The 20,960-nt window shown below is 37.8% G+C and overlaps 1 protein-coding gene across 4 annotated transcripts in view; it reads right to left on the bottom strand.

The window, feature by feature from the left end:
* The window catches only part of TPK1 (thiamin pyrophosphokinase 1), a 329,289-nt gene that overhangs the window by 167,557 nt on the left and 140,772 nt on the right, over positions 1-20,960 (bottom strand). For all 4 annotated transcript variants that reach the window (XM_077778002.1, XM_077778004.1, XM_077778005.1 and 1 more), the window contains one exon: positions 10,641-10,713. In XM_077778002.1, coding sequence (XP_077634128.1) covers positions 10,641-10,713 — 73 coding nt within the window. The remainder of the gene's footprint in view (positions 1-10,640; positions 10,714-20,960) is intronic.

Here is a 20,960-nt window from a genome sequence, read left to right on the forward strand (position 1 = left end):
TATTAGAATGTTGACATGGATTTTTCTGTAAATAAGCAACGATAAGAGTTTTGTGTCTAAAATTCTGGTTCCCACACACTTTATTTCCCCTTATTTATGGCTAACGTTTCCTTTCTTGTTGTATGTAAGCATGATATACACTTAGCAATATTTTGGGAGCTATATTCAAGAGTCTTCTAAAAACTAAGTATGTTAAGGCATTAATAATGAGTTTCCATAATCATTCATTACACTGAACTGACCAGAATTCTGTAAGAAGAAACTGCCTGACAGATTACGAGCATGACAGGCATAGGGCAAAAAGACATATACCCTGATGATCAAAAATACAGTTTTAAAATTAGCCCAAACGTGTTCTCCAGTTACATAAAGCCACTCAGAGTCTAAATGATCTATGTTCCTTGGTACAGATATTAAAATTGTCTTCTACTCTATAGAAATGTAATCACAAAACAATCATTTCCCACTTTCCTCTTTGTTGCATAAAGCACACTAGGGTAGATTGTTCTATTTTATTTACCAACCTTCTAAAAACATTTCACTTTTCAACTAAAAAAGATTTTTTTATCATCCTAGGAGTAATGATTTCTTCAGCAAGAATGTCACATAGTTAAACTCTTAAAAAACCCCAAGTAACAGGTTGCCTGATATAATTTAGTGTTCTCCTTCTGGTTTTCTAGATCAGGCACAAAAGAAAAGAATAAACACTATTTAACCTTGTCGCAATTCGCCATCCAATCCCAAACACAAAGAGACATTCTAATCTAGTGCAATCTTCAATGGCCTGGGTGTTTGTTATAAAATAACCTTTCCTTTCAACATAGCATTGAATGAAAACTATCACATTACAAACAAGAAAGTCACTGCTTCCGTTAATGGAAGTCNAATATAATATATTTATATATTTATATTATATATATATGTATATATTAAAGCTAACAGTGGCTCATTGTGCCTAACTTTTTTATTCAATGTGGTTTATGCTGAGCACCTACTAGTTTTCTTCCCGGGAGTCTGGAATTTTGATACATGCTGTGAAGAGGGTGTGGATGCCCTCCATATGGGTGCCCCAGTAAAATGTGGGGCATTGAGCTTCCCTGGTGAAAATACCTCACACTTACAGTCACAACTTGATTAAGCACATCTTGTGTGAGTCCACTGGGAGAGAACTCTTGGAACTAGTGAGTGACTGGCTTTCTCCAGACTTTGTCCCCATGTGCCTTTCCCTTTGCTTCTTCTAATTTGTATCCTTTTGCCTTAATAAATCACAGCCATGACTAGTACCAAAAAGACCAGAAGAAACAACCATTGGTGAGGGTGTGCAGAAAAGGGAACCCTCCTGCACCATTGACAGGAAGGTAAATTGGTGCAGTCTCTGCGGAAAACAGTATGGAAGCTCCCCAAGAATTAAAAACAGAATTACTATGTAATCTAGCAATTTCACTTCAAGGGATGTACCCAAAGAAAACAAAAATGCTAATTTGAAAAGACATATACACCCCTATGTTATTGCAACATTGTTCACAATAGGCGAGGTTATGGAAGCAAGCTAACTGTTCGTGGATGGAGGAATGGATTAAAAACTGTGGTGTATCTGTACAATAGAATGTTACTCAGCCATAAAAACAAATGAAATCTTGCCATGTGCCACTACATGGATGGACATAGAGGGGATCACGCCACGTGAAAAAAGTCAAAGACAAATATCATATGATTTCATTTATACATGGAATTTATAAAACAAATGAACTAAACCAGAAAAAGAATCATAAATAAAGAGAAGAAACTGGTGGTTGCCAGAGGGGACAGGGGTAGGGAGATGCGCAGAACAGGTGAAGGGGATTAGAGCCACAAGTTTATCCAGTTATAAAATAAATAAATCATGGGGCTGAAAACTACAGCGCAGAGAATATAGTCAGTAATACTATAATAACTTTGGTGACAGATGGGAGTGACACTTACCATGGTGAGCTCCGCCTGACGAGAGAACTGTCCAATCGCTATGTTGTACACCCGGAACTAATATAACATCGTGTGTCAACTCTGCTTCAATTAAAGAATCACAGCCATGAGTATGACTACATGACAAGTCCTGTGTGTCCTACTAAGCCATCAAATTTTGGGGTGGTCATGGAAACCCCCAAAACGAGCTAGAGAGATGCTTCCTCAATTAGGATGTTTGGATAAGCTTCTATTTTATCATGCTGCTGTACACATCTAGACCCAGAGAGATCTATCTGTTCTTGGTCTGGGTGCTGCTCCTTCATAACCACGCGGAATATGCTCAAGAAAGAATGAGCCTCCACCAGGGCTCTCTGGCAAGCAGCCCCAAAAAGTGAGGATACAGGTGGGGCAGGAGCGGCAGCACTGAAGGTAGCCTACGCGGGTACTGCCGCTCACTTACGCAGAATGAAGTCGAACCAGGAAAGGAAAATTAATACCAACCAGAGAACTTCCTCAGCATGTGAACCTGATCCTCACTTTGCTTTGAGAAAACTCTCTCCTTTCAACTAAAGGACTATAGCATATGGTTAGAAAGCAAGGTGGATTCTGGGGCCAGAATGCCTGTTTAGACCCCAGTTCAAGCTTTTCTTTGCTGCTTACACTTGGGCAAGTTGCGTAATCTCTTTGTGCTTCCATTACCTATAAAGCCTGTCTAAGAGTTCTGACCTAATAAAATTGGTGCAAGGATAAAGAAGTTTATAATCACAAGTACCCATAAAACGTTTGGCATATTAGAAGCACTTTAAAATCACTGTTGTCTTTACTATTATTTTGAAAGTTAGGTTGATAATTTTTTCCCATCAACTTTTAAAAGTAGAGAAAACCTGAAACAAGATTATAAATGGCCAAATATGTTTTAGTCTAGCTGGAAGCCAACAAGCAGTAGGTGTTGGGAGGTCAAGGGTAAGTGTTCTGTGGTGAAACTCATTTGAGAAACAGGAAGGCAAACAAAATTAGATTGTTGGCAGACTTCCTTAAAATGATATTGCCCCTGGTGAATTTCCAAAAAGGGGCATAGAGAATGTCAAATTTCACAAATCCACTTGCTCACAGCCATCTTTTTTGTGTTACATGCTATGTGGTGCCAATGGTTTGCTGCTCTTTTAAAAGATGAATGACATGCCTGCTTCATACAAACTGTGACGAGAAGCTATATCTACTCGGGATACCAGGTGTCAGTTTGCAGAAAATCATGTATTAACAGAGATCGAGGAGGAGAATTGTGATAAAATTATTTATATCAAGCTCAGCAAGATAAGTAGGAAGGAGGGAGTCCCAGAGATATAGACGGGGAGCCAAAAAGGGGAAGGACTGATGAGCAGGGGCATCCCATGTACCACATGCATGAATGGAGGGAGACCGAGTCACAGAGGCCCTGGGGGACACAGGAAGATAAGGGCAGGCAGGCAGGCAGGCTGAGGTTATTTGTGAGGCACTCAAGAGTTCTTAAAAATGTAAAGAGCATCCCCTATGAACGCCTTAAATATGTTAAACAAATCCAAACAAAACAGGCTTTGAAAAATGTAGACAATTTAAAATAAAGTCAGTTTGGAGGGACTATGATTGAGGAAAGCATTGAGAATTAAAGTATATTGGACAGAGTTTCACTTAATGTCCCCTGCCTGTCTCATCGTTTCCACGGTGAGATGCTAAGAAGGAGGAGCTAACCTGTTTTAAGAATATGAAGTAAAGAAGCTGTCACTCATTTGTCAATGGAAATTGCCTATGGTTCCCTTCACAAAGCCTTTATACCTCAACATATGTTAATCAGTTCTCATGCGGGAGCCTAAGAATTTACTATACTCAGGGGTTTTGTTTTATTTTTTAAAGAAATATACCAATCAGTGGAGTTGAACTTTATATATGTATACGGCTTCCTCTGTCTGGTGTACTAGTCAAACTTGCAGACAGTCTGCAATTTCTAACAGTCCAGTTTGCCATCTCTAATTCAATTTCACCACATCTAACAGTTGTTGGCATGTGGCTGGGTGGAGGTGGGAAAGAGACACAGCTACAAGAGAAAATAGTGAGATTTATGAAATTACGTAGATCAATAAAAATGTGGTTGTTTTGTTTTTTAAATGTTTACGTACTTATTTTGAGAGAGAGAAAGCAAGAGAGCAGGGGAGAGGCAGAGAGCTAGAGGAGAGTGAGAATCCCAAGAAGCCTCCACGTTGTGAAGATCCTGACTTAGGGCTCGAACTCACAAACTGTGAGATCATGACATAAGCTGAAATCAAGAGTTGGATGCTTAACTGACTCAGCCAGCCAGGCGCCCCGGTAAAGACGTTTTTAACTGGAGATTAAAAACATATGTGGACAGGGGCGCCTGGGTGGCTTAGTCGGTTAAGCGTCCGACTTTCGCTTAGGTCATGATCTCGCGGTTCGTGGGTTCGAGCCCCGCGTCGGGCTCTGTGCTGACTGCCAGCTCAGAGCCTGGAGCCTGTTTCAGTCTGTGACACCCTCTCTCTCTGGCCCTCCCCTGCTCACGCTGTCTCTCTCTCTCCTAGAAATAAATAAAACATTAAAAAAAAAAAAATTAAAAAAAAAAACATATGTGGACATTCTGTGACCTTTCAAAAAAACTGAACCCAAGTAATTATCAATCTGAAAAGGTTATTTTCAGTAATTTTTATTCTGATTATTTTATTCAATTTCTATTCTAATTTATTAAATTAAAATTGTACACTTATGGAAATAAATGGATTGGTATATTTTCAAAGGCAATATTACTGAGAATATTTTTTAAAAAGCTCTTGTGTAAACAATTCTAGAAAGTAAAACAAAATACTACAACCTTCTATTGAAATAGTTTTGTAGCACCTTCAGAAAGATGCCACAGGTATGACATAATTCAATCATTATTACCAGTGTATGAGAAAGCCAGGGCTGACGTAATTTCACATGTCCATACTTGTAAGCTAACAACTCAAAACATAATTTGCATTGTCAGTTAAAGAAAACATAGTGACTTTATTATTTGTAAAAATCTAAAACCTCAACCTGTACCCTACAAAGAACCAAGACTACATGGTAGTTGGCTGACATACCTGCCTGAGTTCTTCCACACTTCCCTGCACCTGCCAGGCCCACTGCTTGAGAATCAGTGTCCTCAACTTTATTTTTTTAATTTTTTAAATGTTTTATTTATTTCTGAGAGAGAGAGGCAGCATGAGCAGGGGAGGGTCAGAGAGAGGGGGAGACACATAATCCGAAGAGGCTCCAAGCTCTGAGCTAGCTGTCAGCACACAGCCTGACACGGGGCTCGAACCCATGAACCGTGAGATCATGATCTGAGCCGAAGTCGGATGCTTAACCGACTGAGCCACCCAGGCGCTCCAGTGTCCTCAACTTTAAATTGGAATTCATATATAAGCATTTCTTAACATCAGTAGTCCACTTATGAAAAATCAGACATTCTATTCAAAGGTCAATGAGAAGTCAAATTCTTATTATTTTGACTGGGAAACCCAAATCCCTGGTCCCCAAAAATGTAACAGAAACATTTGAGGTAATAGCCATTAAGATGAAGTAAAATGATAAGCAATTTTCTATTTTATGTAACATTTTTCTAATATATTTTTCAAAAGGTTTAAAAAGTTTAGACATACAACCCTGTCTTTCAAGAGTAGTCTTCAAAAGTTTGGGCGTGGCCATGTTGGTGCTAGAGGACCATGGGCAAACATCAACAATACTGATTTAAGCATGCCTGGGTGGCTCAGCGGTTGGGCATCTGGCTTTGGCTGAGTTCATGATCTCACAGGTTGTGTGTTCGAGCCCCGTGTCAGGCTCTGTGCTGATGGCATGATGCCTGCTTGGGATTCTCTGTCTCTCTGTCTCTATCTCTGTCTCTATCTCTCTCTGCCCCATCCCCACCTGTGCTGTCTCTGTCTCCCTGAAAATAAATAAATAAACATTAAAAATTGATTTAATACAAGATATTCTTCAATAATTCATTTATTTGCCTAAAAAAAAAATCTTTCTCAATTTTGAGAAAGATATAATGAAAGCCAAGGAGACAATATGCCTGGATCTCTCTAGGTCTACTTCTGAATTTATGGTGCTGGTAAATTCAGAGTAGTCTAGAACAATAGTGTTATGTCTGTAATGGAAAATTGGTGGTTTAGCATCAACTCAACCTTCCTATTAGCCTCATTTCATCACATACACCAGGGCTCATTGTATCGCTTCAATCAATTCTTACTTTTGTAACTGCAGTTTTACTAGGGGCTTTGGCCCACACCAGGCTGCATATTTCTAATCACTATTCAATACCATATTGTGTCATTTCAGGACTTGGAGGGATTAACAGGGAAGACAAAATCAGAATGTGGACCTAGAGTCGGATTCCTGACAGAACTAGCGTCATTGTCACCAAAGGGTCTGAATCGTGGTCTTCTGTTTATAACAACACTTTCTGGAATGCCAAAATACTCATTTGTAGCGCAAAGGAAAACATACAGATACTCACAGGCTACCCACACCCTTGCTAATTTTCTATTACCAAATCGACTTGGTTCTTCAATATTCTATCTTGATTCAATCCTATGTCCTGCTTGGGGCTTTTATGTAACTTAATAATTTATCAGTTTGTTTGGTTATTTCTGGTCTGGCCCAACTACTGCCACCTCAGAGTCGAGGGCAGGAGTGAGTGACATGATAGAAATGTGAACACCCTGACTGTTACACAGTGACTGTGACGCTGGCATTCTTTCCAATGGATATTAAATACCTTGTGTGACCAACTTGCCCAACAGGCCAAAGATACAGTGTGCTGACAACCTACAGTAGTAGCTGAGTCTCAGTTTTTTATAGAAAACATGGATATTGACCCAAGACTAGACATTTTTCTGCCATTTTCTTTTGAGTTATTTAAACGTTATGGGCCTGTTTTTTTTTTTTCATCAGGAAACTGGGCTACATCACACTGCTTAATTTTTTATTGTGTTCTAAACTATTGTGCAGTTTTATCATTATATTTGCCATAGATTTTCTTCTATCCTACACACCTACATATCTGGAAAAACCTTGTTATTCTGTGGCTTTTTAAGGCATTTAAAATACTGCAACTAGTTCCTTAATCTCCTGAATATGAAGAAAGCATCCTTGAAAATCCCCCTTCCTATATCCAGTGAAGGCCCCACAGACTACATGTCAATCAAAGCGTATCAGGAGGTACAGGAGATAACAGCTTCTTCAAAAGTTCTCAAGAAACTAAAATAAATGTGGCCAAGACTGAGTGGATAATTAAGAAGGCTTAAAGAGGTGATTCTGGCCTTCAGTCAAGGCACACGGACTGAGTCAGAAAGTAATAAATAAACAAAAATACCAAGGGGAAAATCTATAAAAGACATTCCTCATTTTGAGCTAATATTCATGAACCACACAGGGAAGAACTGAGTCAAATAGGCAAAAGGAGAAACACAAAGATTTTATAGCTCTTTCTGAAAAAGAAAGCTTTATGGAATAAATTAAGATACGCATATCATATGCATTCCTATGGGCCATATGGAATTAAGTGATGGACCAGAGCTTGCCCCCTACTTGTCTAAATCCCCAAGGGATAAATAATTAAGGGCTATGAACATAAAGACTATGTTTGGGTTGTGTTTGGGTTGCTGAATGTAACTTTGCTTGAAGCAGGTTATGCATGTAAAGAATCAAAGAGAGAATTCTAAAGAATTCTGTGTTTTCTTCTTCTTTCTTAAACACTACTAATTAAAGACCAAGAATGTATTATGACACCATTAAAACAACTTTCTCACTGCCTAACACGCAGGCTTTATGAGAACAAAGTCAGTCAGATGGTGTGGTAACCAGCTTCCAAGATGGCTACCAAGGGTTCTGCCATCTGGTATCGACAACCTTGTGGAGTCTGATCCCAAACTGCACCACAGCTGGTCTGTGTGACTAACAGCACCTGGCAGAAGAGATGGTAAGATGGTGTATCACTGCTGAAGTTCGGTCATTAAAAAGATAGTTACTTCTATCTTGGGCAGGCTCAGTATGTTCTTCCCTTCTCACTGCCATGTTGTGAGCAGCCCAATGGCAAAAAAACGGATGCCTCCAATCAATAACCAGAAATAACAGCCAGTGAGACCAATCGACAACCTTTAAATGATCTTAAAAGAGAATTCTGTGGCCCCAGTAGAGCCTTGATATGACTGAAAAACCCAGCTACATTATAACCTCATGAGAAGCCTTGAGCCAGAAGCACCAACTTAACTGACTTCCATACTCCTTACCTGGAGACAGTGTGTGAGATAAAAATGGTTTGCTGTTCTAAGCTGCTAAATTTCAGGATAATTTATTCCACAACAACAGAGAACTGATAAAGATGGCAAGATCTGGGATATAAAATATTGTTTAAAGGCTGACAAGTCAAATACTTTATATTTTAGGTTATCAGAAGTAAAGCAGGCAAAGCAATTTCAAATTTTATATAATCATGTAAACCTCAGTCTTTCCATAAGTCAAAGACCTATCTACTGGGGGGGAAACTGTGTGAATAAATGTTGGCTACAAAATGCGTTTTATAATTGTAACAAACCTTCAGCGTCCTAAATTTCTTTTTTTACTGTCTCTATTAGAGCTGCACCCAGTTTCAGCTTCACTGAAAACCCAGATCAGGTGGGAGGGGGAGAAAGTATCTGAAAGCAGAGATAACCTTCTTTCGTTTGTAAAAGAGCAGCTTCAATACTGCTTCAATTGGAGATAATGGCTTACAGGAACTGTGTGAGATGCTGCATTAACTTGTCATTAGCATCATTATTAAAACTGTAGCTAAACACTCACCATGTGTTGTACAGGGCACATTAGCTACATAACAGACATTGCTGGTGTCCTCTGGGAACAGATCAGAAGTGAGTTCCCATCGATACTTGAAAAAACTGGATTGTACTAAACCAGTTTGTTAACTACGCAATGAAGGAATTAGAAAATGAGCTATTCTCACTTTAAAAATGAAATCTTAACAAATACATATTAGCTTTGAAGTGAAAAAAAATTTGAAGAAGGAAATATAAGAGAAATTCATCAAACAGTAGTAACTCAGAACTTTCCTTTATCTTTGACTGCATTTAGGAATTAAGACACTGGCTTCCCCTTATTTCCTGTTATTTCCCCCATCCTGGATAGACATCGTCAGATTGACATTTTCAGTTATGACAAGCCAGCAGCATGGCAGAGAAGGGGAGGAAAACCACAGCTGGCCAGATCTTCAATGTCTTTCTATGTCGGCTTGTCCCTACCTCTCCTGCTGTTTCTTCTGCTTCTGAAAATATGATTAATATCTATGAATTTATAAAACTCTGCATTGTAAGCAAGTCTGAGGGCTTTCCATCCCAATGAGGTTGAGGTATGGAGTTAATGAGAAGTGAGACCGGGGAATGAATAGAAAGATGCCAATGTTAAAGTAATTGAGCATGAATATCAAACACTGACTTGGGAACAGTCTTCATTTGCTGATGGAGAGTCTGATCAGCTGGTGGGCAGAGAGAACATGCACAGATCTGCATTTGCAGTCAGCCCCAGAAATTCCTGATCACGACAGCCAATGCATTATAACCTTGCTACTTTTGTTTCCCCATCTGCAATCAGGTTTTCTTTTTTTTTTCTTTTCTTTTTTCCTCTTCTTTCCTTCCCTTCCTATCCTCTTTCTTTCTTTCCTTCCTATGAAAGGTTTCCTCCCTTTCTTATTTCTGAATTTATCTCATCCATCCCCAAGTCTTATAAAGAATTTTAGTTTTTGTGTCAGTAATTGCTGTTTGTTTACAAATATGCATGACTGGCTAATGCCACTTAAGAATAACACAGATGGTGGTGTGTGTGGCAGAAAGAATTGCTGAGGCTATAATTTTTATTTTAAAAACTCCGCGTTGTCCTCTAAAACCAGTGAAAGCTCAAATTGTCAATTACTGTAATACACTCCTATGTGTCTACTTTCATTCTCAATTAGATCATTTATAAGTTCCTCTTAACTGGCAAGAATCTCTGGAATATCTGCACAATAGGAGTGATAAAATAAACACCTTAATAAGCTGCAGGTCATTATTAATTTTCAAATTGTAATGAATAGTTTTCTTCAGAACAAAGTAATAATAGTTCCAAGAAAACTAAATATTACAGAAAAAAAACTGGTTCTCAAAAACTCTGGTTCTCAAATTCAGGGAACATATAATTATGCATTTTTACAAAAACTCATTTTACAAGGATGTTTCTATTAGTTTACCATGCAAAAAAATGGACAAAACTTAAATATAAATCAACTGGGAACTGGTTAAATTAAATTTAGTGCACTCATTAAAGGAAATTAAAAATGATTCATGAAAAATATTATTAACTAATGAGGTTGTAGGCCAAAGTATTAAATGAGCCTATTATTAAATGAGCCTACATAAATGATAAACTCATTTAAAATATATATGCTTAAAGGACTAATCATTAATGAATACCTGGTTGTGACAATTTCTAAAACTATGTTTCTGCTTGTCATTTTCTAAATTTCTATTTAAATGTGTATTACAATTACTATACTTTTTGTTTGTAAACCCCTATGCATATGCCAAGGATATGAGAAAAAAACACAGGAAAAGCAATCATATGAGATCTTAAATATAAACATGTTTAGAGTTTACCTTAACCGCATAATATTCTTTAACTTCAGGCCTAACAGAATCAAAGTCTCCACTGATGAATTCAGGCAAAAAGCTGAAAAGAAAGAGTTCCAAGTAAGTCAACTAATTAAGACTACTTGTTTGTTATCCTTGAAAAACTATGCCAATAGGATGTCTTATGCTCTTGGTTTCTATATAGTATGATTATGAGTAACTCTACATAATTAATCAACTTAGTCACACTGTCAAATACTTATCCTGCTTTAAAAGGTAGATCGAGATTAAAGAAGATTGCTAGTTTAAAAAACTCCCAGTCCAAAAACCCTAACATTAAGATTCATAATCTTTATATATTATTTTCTACAATATATACAAACTTTTACATTATTGTGCCCTCACACAAGTTTAGAACTTCAATAAATATAAACAGATGAGGAGGAAAATTAGACATTTCCTGTAGAGCAGGAATCAGTTCAAAGACATTTTCCAAATACCCTTTTGACATATTACTAGAAACAGGAGGCTTCTAGACAAGTTTCAAATGCTATGCAAGTCACAGTTACTAGAGAGAGGGAGAGAATTCTCCAAAGCGGAAATTTCTACTTACATCATAATAATCTTATTTCTCTTCTCTAACATTTATACTTTTTCGGAACTCATCCAGAAAGCCTATCTCACTCTACATACATAAGCCATCCATAACCATTTTTATATAAAACATTTGCATGACCTGGTAGATTTTCTTCCCATTTACAACACCCAACTGTGGAAAAATTAAGCATCCTTGGATTTCTCAGTGCTCCAACAAAAAGCCCTAGCCTCCTGAGTCTCTAAAAATATATACATATAAAGAAGGTTAACGTTTACTTTCATCTTCCAGAAATATTCTTCTTTTCACGCACCATGAGAATTAGGTCTGTAGACATTTATCTAATTGTTCTGATTCAAAAGAATAATAAAACTTCTATGTGTCTTTTCAAGAGGGCCAAGTTGCTACATAATGGACTAGTTCTCTAGCTAAATGGAGACTCAAGTTTTATTTCGCTAAGTATTGTATGTCAAAAGAGTTGACACCCCAGGACTTTGGCAACCTTTTGAGGTCATAAAAATCAAGACACGGAGGCTCCTAACCGGCCCCTAGAGAGATTTTACTGACATACCAGTGGGGTGGGACTAAGGATTCCGGGTCATCAAATCTCTACAGAGACTCTTGCAAGAGAGGAGAAGGAAGCTGCTACAACCCACTTAATACATTTAGGGGAAAAAATCATACTTCCTCCTCTTTCACGCCTGTGGTGTGCAGCCACAGGCACAGGACAATGGACCAGGAAGTCACTGCAGGGCCAACGCGTAAGAATTAGAGCAATGGGGACAGAGATAATAAGAAACTGGGCTCAGAACACCGTGTATATGCACTCAGGATAAAATTAATAAAGATGAGGGGCGCCTGGGTGGCTCAGTCAGTCAGTTAAGCATCAGACTTCAGCTCAGGTCATGATCTCACAGTTTGTGGCTCGAGCCCCACGTTGGGCTCTGTGCAGACAGCTTACGGATTCTGTGTCTCTCCCTCTCTCTCTGTCCCTCCTCTGATGACTCACTGTCTCTCTCTCTCTCAAAAATAAATACATGTTAAAAAATTAAAAATGAATAGAGATGAATACAAAAAAAACCAATACTAACCTTGTTCTCTCATACATTTTTTTCAAGGTTTTAACTTAATTGGAAATATTACTTCTTAGATCTAGCCTAATCTTACTAATCTGTGTTAGACCAACTCTTCTTAAGAGTCATAGACCTTCCTAGGACAAACAGTAAGAAGTTCTACCACACTGGTCTGCTGCATAAAGTGCTGAGTTTTGTTTCCTTTTTGTTCTCGTTAACCAACAATGGTTAACTATTAAAATTTTTGGTATTTAATAAAACTGTTACACCAATTGATTCCAGAAATATTCACTGAACATGAAGCATATATAAGAGACAATAGTTTATTTCAGAATAAGGCAGAATTGGAAAGTACCTAAGTTTTCAGTCACCTGCCTGGTTTCAACATTTTCCTGTAAACCTGTCTCTACCACCACATCCATTACTTTCAACTTTTTTATATGTATTTAGGTAAATACGTTTTACCCTACCCATATGAAGACAAAAAATACCCCACTGCCTCTTTCTTCATTGTTTTTCCTGTTTCAAAAATTCACTGATAAAAGTTTCATTAAAATACCTCCATCAACCAACATTCAACCACCTATACAACTAGACTCATACAGATCATAGAACATTATTAGTGCTTGCTAGGTTCTGAATGTTTGTGTACCTCTCAAATGTGTACGTTGAAATCTTAACCCTTAATATGATGTTACAGGGTGGTGAGGCCTTTAGGAGGTGATTAGGTCAGAAGGGTGGCAGCCTTGTGAATGGGATTCGTGCCCTTGTAAAAGAACCCCAGCTCTCTGGAGGACTCAGTGAGAAGCCAGCCATCTGTGAATGAGGGAGTAGATCTCATCATACCCTGAACCTTGATCTTGACTTCCCAGCCTCCAAAACTGTGAGAAGTAAGTGCTGATGTTTATAAGACACCCAATCTATGGTATTCTTTAGAGCAGCCAGCAAGGATTGAGGTATTGCTAGTAAAGATAAAAGGAATCATTCCTCCAATATCCTCATCATCCTTTGTAAGGAACCGAGATCCAAGAAGTCAGGTGAATTTTGTATGTATGGCTACTTCACCATGTAAAGAAGGCATTTAAACTTAGGACTCTGGTTCTGAGCAGTATGAAATCATCCAACTCCCTCATAAGACTGACTTATATTGCTCTACAAATTTTAGTCCCTCAGATATCTAGAATCAATTTGCCAGTTTCCAAATATCATATTGATTTTGACAATAAATAAAAATGAAAAATAAAAACTGATACACACAGGCAGCTGTCCCCTTAGGCCCTTAGGATATAGAATTTTAAAGAGGATAAGATCTCTTTTTATTGTACACTATGAATCATGAAGGAAGGCAATCATAAAGATTTACTTACATTTTCATATAAGATATTAACAGGAAAACAAACATTGATAAAGGATAACTAACTTTGATTAACTTTAATACAATTTTGTCTACTACAACATGCATGCTTTAGAAATGAACAAGGATTCTTCTTTCTAAGAAGGCTCATGCCAAAAATACACCTGGCGTACATCCTGAGATGACTACGATAATTGTAAACTTTCCCCATCATATAGTAGTTTTTGAAACTTCCTGAAATGTGCTTTTGGACAGGAGCAATTAAAAGCCCATCTCACATTTCTGAGGCACCGTTGCCATGGTACTTCAGCATTCTGAAGAGACACTTACTGGGGATGACACTTCACAGATGTAGAGGCGTGATGTTATGATATAAAAGTCAGTTTACATGGGAAGATTATTTTCACAACTCTCTAGGGACTGATTGCTCACAGCAAGTGACCAAGGGTATATGGAATTCTGTCTCACTGACCACACCTCTGCTCACTGTTGTCATCGGTCAGACAAGCACACGCCATCCTGGTATCCTCACTTCACTGGCACTGGCCAGCTGGTACTGAAAGGTGCTCCCAATGCTCCACACATGGTATGGGCTCCTTTGATTTTTACGTTTAATTAACTGTTATCGTACTTGGCCACTCACTAATGACAAAATTCAGAGTTCAAAAGGAGCTGAGATTAATTAATGAGCTAAAGACCCATCACATGTAATAGTCAACAGGGAGGCTGATATATTTAAACATTTTTTTTTAATGTTTTATTTATTTCCAGGAGAGAGAGAGAGAGAGACAGCGTGAGCAGGGGAGGGTCAGAGAGAGAGGGAGTCACAGACTGAAACAGGCTCCAGGCTCTGTGCTGGCAGTCAGCACACAGCCCGACGTGGGGCTCGAACCCACGAACCGCGAGATCACGACCTAACTGAAAGTCGGACGCTTAACCGACTAAGCCACCCAGGCGCCCTGGGAGGCTGATATATTTTGAAAGTATGCCTAGACGTGTACACAGATGCTGGTAAGAATATAAGATAGAGGAGAGGGCGGTGGGGAAGGGAGAGAAGAAAAGGGAAGAGAATGGGGCAGAATGGGAAGAGGTGCCAGGAAAAGGGGGAGATGGGGAGGCAGGAAAATACAAGAGCAAAAAAGCAGGCTGAAACACTTATTACAAACTTCCTGTTATGCCTGGCCCGCTACTTCCTAGCTTGTCCCAATTACTGAGCTTGTCTGAGCTTCATTTCTCCACATGTAAAATGAGGCTACTTTAGAGCAGTTGTGGAGATTAGGAGTTAATCCATATATAGCACTTAGAAAATGCCTGGCATACAGTAAGCACAATTTAAAGCTTTCAGCGAAAATAAAAGTTATGACTAGAGAATCTAAGTAACGAGCCTGAGGTTATAAGGCTAATAAGAGCTAGAGCCAAAATTCAAACCCAGGCAGCCCAATCTTTGATCTCAGACAGCGAGAGCTAAGCCTTCCACATATGCACATTTATGAAACAGAACAAGACTTCGTCCTGGAGAAAGTTCTCGGCACCACCACATCACTCCCCTGCAGCTTTGATTCATCAGTGTTAATGTGGTCAACCTTGTATTTTACAAATGGATCACTGAAGCAGGGGGAGCAATTTGTACTAGTTGCTAAGGAAGGATGAGATTTTGATTGAAGGAATTTGTTATAAGAATGTTTGAGAACACTGTTGAAAAAGTACAGCTATAGATACAAGGGAAAAAATGGTACTCCATCTAAAGAAAGGAGGAAAAGATCATTTAAAGATCTGAGCTAACATTCTCTGCAAAACTGCATAACTTAAATAAGGGAAGGGGGGCAAAAAAGAGGGTGATCCAAAACACAATAAGGAAACACTACTGTGTATCTAGAAGTAATTAGTTCCTGTCTTCATAAATAAGTCTCTAACTATAATAAAGATGTCAAGAGATATTTAAATAGTTGTATAATTTTGGATAAAAGATATTCTGAGGAATTAGAAAACACACAATGACAAATCACATTAGATTGTATAAAAAATGTACCAATGTGCTTATAAAAAAGTATAAAAAGTTTGAAATATATTCTTATGTATGCAAAATATATAAAGTGTAAAGGTTGCTATCCATGATATAAAAATAGTATTCCAGGGGCACTTGGGTGGCTCAGTCGGTTAAGCATCTGACATCAGCTCAGGTCATGATCTTGAGGTCTGTGGGTTTGAGGCCCACGTCAGGCTCTGTGCTGACAGCTCAGAGCCTGGAGCCTGCTTTGGATCCTGTGTCTCCCTATCTCTCTGCATCTCTCCCACTCATGCTCTTTCTCTCTCTCTCTCTCTCTCAAAAGTGAATAAAAATTAGAAAAAAATTAAAAATAGTACTCCAATGTGGTAAAGAAAACAACTTGAATAGAAAAACTGTCAGAGCCTATTCACATAAGGAAAAGTCACACAAGAAATACAAATAGCACTAAGTATACGAAAACACAATAACTCTAATGACTTACCAAGAAAATAGATATTAAAGCAATATTAGGATACTGATGTACACAAGAATTTGTCAAAAATTAGGAAGAACAAGTGTTGCTAGGCTGAATAAAAGCACATATACTCACAGACTACTGTGATCATGAGTGGAATACAGCTTACAGACCAGCAACCCCACTAGAGAATCTATCCTACAAAATATACTACATAAGATATCTGTACAAAATTACAAGGAGAAAAAAACTAAATGTTCAATAATACAGGGAAGGTCAAATAGAATATAATGCACCCTAATGGGGGAATTAGACAGCTTGATGATTAGCTGACTTCATCCTAGAGCTGACAACTAACCCAGAAGGAATGTCTACTCTATGTTATTAAGTTAAAAAACAAAAACAAGAAAACAAACAAAAAAACACCAAGTTCTATAAAACTTGCCTTGCCTTGTTTGTGATTTAAAAAAAAATGTTTTTAAAGACAAGCGGCTCATAGCTATTATCTGTAAGTTTATAAATTTAGAGATAAGGACACACCCATAAAAGCTATGACCACAATCTATGTCATCAACATACTCATCCCCTCCAAAGTTTCCTATTATTAATTTTTTAAAAGAACAGTTAATTCAAGATAATTAGCACTGTATCATTTTCAGTGTTCTAGTCTTTCACTTCTCTGGTTAAGTTTATTCCTAAGTATTTTATTCTTTTCGATGATTATATAAGTGAGATTGTTTTCTTAGTTTCCTTTTGAGATAATTTGTTTGTGCATAAAAATGCCGCTGAGTTTTGTGCATTGATTTTGTAATTCTGCTGAATTCATTTTTTGTTCTAATAGATTCCTTTTGTTATTTTATGGTGTGCATAGTCATCAGAATTTTAGAGATACAAAATCATGCCATTTGTAAATAGAGCTAATTTTACTTCTTCCTTTAGGATCTGGATGCCTTTTTATTTCTTTTTCTTGCATAATTGCTCTGAGTAGGACATCTAGTACTATGTTGAGTATCAGTGGTGAGAGGTAAGAATCCTCGCCTTTTTCCAGATATTAGAGGAAAAATTTTCAGTTTTTCACCAATGAGTGTGATGTTAGAGGTAAAACTTCATGACCTTGTATTTGGCAAAGAATCTTATAGATGACACAAGAAACATGAGCTAAAGAAGGAAAAATAGGCAAACCAGACTTCATCAGAATTTAAAACTTTTGTGGTTCCAAAGATACTATCAAGAAAGTGAAAAAAAAAAAAAAACCAGCCTGAAAACTGGGGGAAAATATTTTTTAATTTGTAACTTTTGACCTCATATCTTAATTTCCAAGAATGAGAGCCAAAAACTCATACAAAATTTAATTTAAAAACTTACCTAAGTTATACTTACCAAGGTTATAAAAAATTATGAACATATATTTCTCATAGGTAAAGAAAGATTGATAAAGAATGTAATAAAATTTATATTTAGTGACATGATAATATGTTCATAATGTTAAAAAAACTGGTGTGATGTAAAACTATATGCATAAAAATCCATTTTATGACATGTGCACACAGCAAGAGAAACATGCTTACAGAAATAAGAAGTTAAAAAAGGTATGCAAAAATGTGAATAGTGAAAATCTAGGTGTTTCAGGTTCTTTTTGTTTTTCCTTTGTATCTTCCTGTATTGCCCAAGTTCATTATAATGAACTTGTATATTACTTCTGCAAGTAGGAAGGTGGGTGGAGGTAGGGGATGATATACCTTTAAGAAAAAGGAATAAACTTCAATCAAGAATCAAAAGGTAAACACTAAATAGTACAGATTTGGTTCATTTAAATGAATTTCTTTTTCTACTGCTATTATTTGTAATTATGATTTCATTAATATTGCTTGTATACAGGCAGAGAAGGACAAATATCACAGGTTTGCACGTATAGGAGGATTAGGAGGAACTTAACGGAGGAACAAGGGGGAGAAGAAGGGGGGAAATGGTGGGGGAAAGGGAGAGAGGCAAACCATGAGAGACTCTTGAATGCTGACAAAAACTGAGGACTGATGGATGTAGGGGGGACGGGGGAGGGGCATGGAGGAGGGCACTTGTGGGGATGAGCACTGGGTGTTATGTGGAAACTAATTTGACAAACTATTTGGGAAAAAAAAGAAAAAAAGAAAAAAATTTGCTTGTATACAGTTTTCTTTAAAATTGAACAAAAAAGCACAGTTTGGTTCCGACTTCGGCTATGCATGATTTGGCTAAAATCGCTGTTTCTGGTAACCACTTCCACCTGTATCCTAACATGACTCCATCTTATTAAAGCATGATACTACACCGGTGCTGTCCACGATCATGACCCCTTTCTCCTCAGCACATCAGAAATGTACATCAGAGAACAGCTACCACACAGAGAGAATTCACCAGGAAAGCCCTATTTTTGGTAATAGGAATCTACTATGCAAAACTGTTCTTCTCCCTGACTAATATAATGGGCAGATGGCAGAAAGCGTGGTTGTTTTTCTTGTTCCTAACACATGGAAGAGCTCTCTGGTTACTAATAACCTACTAATGTACAGCCTAGCAGGAACAAATTGAATACACACTAGAGGCCGCTCGTGATAAATAAGGGAATTTTGCATGAAGTAAAAAACATGGGGAGAGCAGTACAAAGAAAACTGCATTCTAAATTTCTAGCTTCAGCTGCCTGTTTAAGTACCATGCTTCAAGTCAGAAAACATTTTTTTTTCTATCGTTAAACTTCTCCTAATTTTTCTTGAAATAAAAGAACTAGAACTGGGCAAATTTCATCTTAAAAAGATAAAGCAAGGAATTTCTTTTTAGCAAGGAATTTCTTTTTAAAAATCTGTATTACTGTATTATTAAAGCAAAGCTGTGCTTTAAACTATGAATCCTTTTGATAGAGTACAAATTTGGAGAATAAGTTATTCTCTTAATTGTCACAAAGATTTAGATTAAGTAAAGAGAACCTTATGCTCTATGGTGTAAATTTGTCTTGGTTACACATTCATGGAGAGTAAGATATACATATATGTATGTGTATGTATATATACACATATATACATACATATATATGTATATATATATTTTAACATCTATTTATTTTTGAGAGAAAGACAGAGACAGAGCATGAGTGGGCTAAGGGCTGAAAGAGAGGCTGACAAAGAATCCCAAGCAGGCTCCAGCTTCTGAATTATCATCACAGAGCCTGATGTGGGACTCAAACTCACGAGCCCTGAGAGCATCACCTTAGCCGAAGTCCAAGACTTAACCAACTGAGCCACGCAGGTGCCCTGGGAAAGGAAAATATTTTTAAAAGAAAAAGAGATCTAAAAACTATCACAAGCCCTGCAGAAAAATCATGAATCACAGGAGTGGGGTTTTAAGGAGTTTACTTAGAAAAATACATATGATACCATGAGCTCAGGGAAAATAAACAGGATCATCTGATTAAAAGCAAGCTTCTCTAAGACTAAGGAAGTGTACATATACTATATACGCTTTTTAAAAATTCTGTGAGGACTTAAAATTTCTCAGAATACATGGGAGGTATCTTTATCACTTAATACATATAACAGGTAACCATTTAATTCCTTTTCACTGTCACTAAGAGGGTGAGGAATAAAAAGTCTCATACCCAGGGGCATTTCATATCACAGTGAGCTTTAATTTAGAGAGACACCCAGGCAGCAGAAGCGTGCCGGTTACTAACAACCTGGAGAAGATCCTGATCCACGATGAGAGCACTGCAGCCCAAGAGAAGGTGCCATAGGTAGGAGGTAGAGATTGTGTTTACATCTGTATTTGCCTCTGGCTGTCCCTTCCCGTGTTTACCAAAGCTAACACGGAGGGAATCCTGACGCTAGGCACAGCCCACTCCAGAAACAGACACGAGTCGAGTATTTCCACATGTCACCCCTCCAAACCAGGGCGGGGGCAGATCTTCCCTCTTCACCACCTTAGGTTGGTCGGTCAGTCACTCAAATGTTCTTACACAAGAAATGACAGGCCACTGGGAATTCGTTGGCAGCACCAGGTGCTGGACTCACATGTGTTCTCAGAACACAAGCACAACTGTGGATCTGGTTTCCAGATTCCGGCAGATTTCTTCCCAAGCCCAGCTTTCCAGTCCTTCTGCTTATTGTTTACTTATAATAGTTTTAATTGATTTTGTTGTTGTTGTTTACATTGGTCAGAGTTCTTCTGTTCTTTACAACCAGGGACCCTCACTGATACAAAAAGTTAAGTAAGAAGTTCCTAACAATGTTAACAAAAGAGCTTTTAGTATCAGTCTCTGACTGTCCTCTTAAATAAAAGTAACTTTAAGAATTGCTTTACTGGTTCAGGAATATGCTTTCACACTTAATCAATGAAGGTAGAAGACATTAATTTTTTATGGAAGAGCATGTCTAATCATTCGTTAGTAACTATTAAACATACAGTGACCTAGTTACTGGGGATGAGATGGTGAAAAAGCCAGAGACAATACGATGTTTCCCACTGGGGTTACAGGCTGGTGGGAACATGAAAATAAGTGATCCCCATGTGCTGTGATAAATGTTACAATAAGAGAAGCACTGGGTAAGAGGACATCCCGGAAGGACAATGAACATAACTTGGTAAGGCAAGAAATCTAGCCTCCAAATATCCTCGCCGAGGTTCATTTAGGATTTGTCATCTATTGGCCTCTCTGTGGGGAAATGATTATTATTTTCAGGGAAAACTATCTAAAAGGAGTAAGACTGCGCAATTAAAAATATTTATTTATCGGGACGTCTGGGTGGCACAGTCAGTTAGGCGGTGAAGTGTCTGAGTTCAGCTCAGGTCATGATCTCATGGTTTGTGAGTTTGAGCCCCATGTTAGGCTCTGTG

Source organism: Crocuta crocuta, unplaced genomic scaffold (genome assembly GCF_008692635.1).
Source record: "Crocuta crocuta isolate KB4526 unplaced genomic scaffold, BGI_CrCroc_1.0 scaffold128, whole genome shotgun sequence".
Taxonomy (NCBI): domain Eukaryota; kingdom Metazoa; phylum Chordata; class Mammalia; order Carnivora; family Hyaenidae; genus Crocuta; species Crocuta crocuta.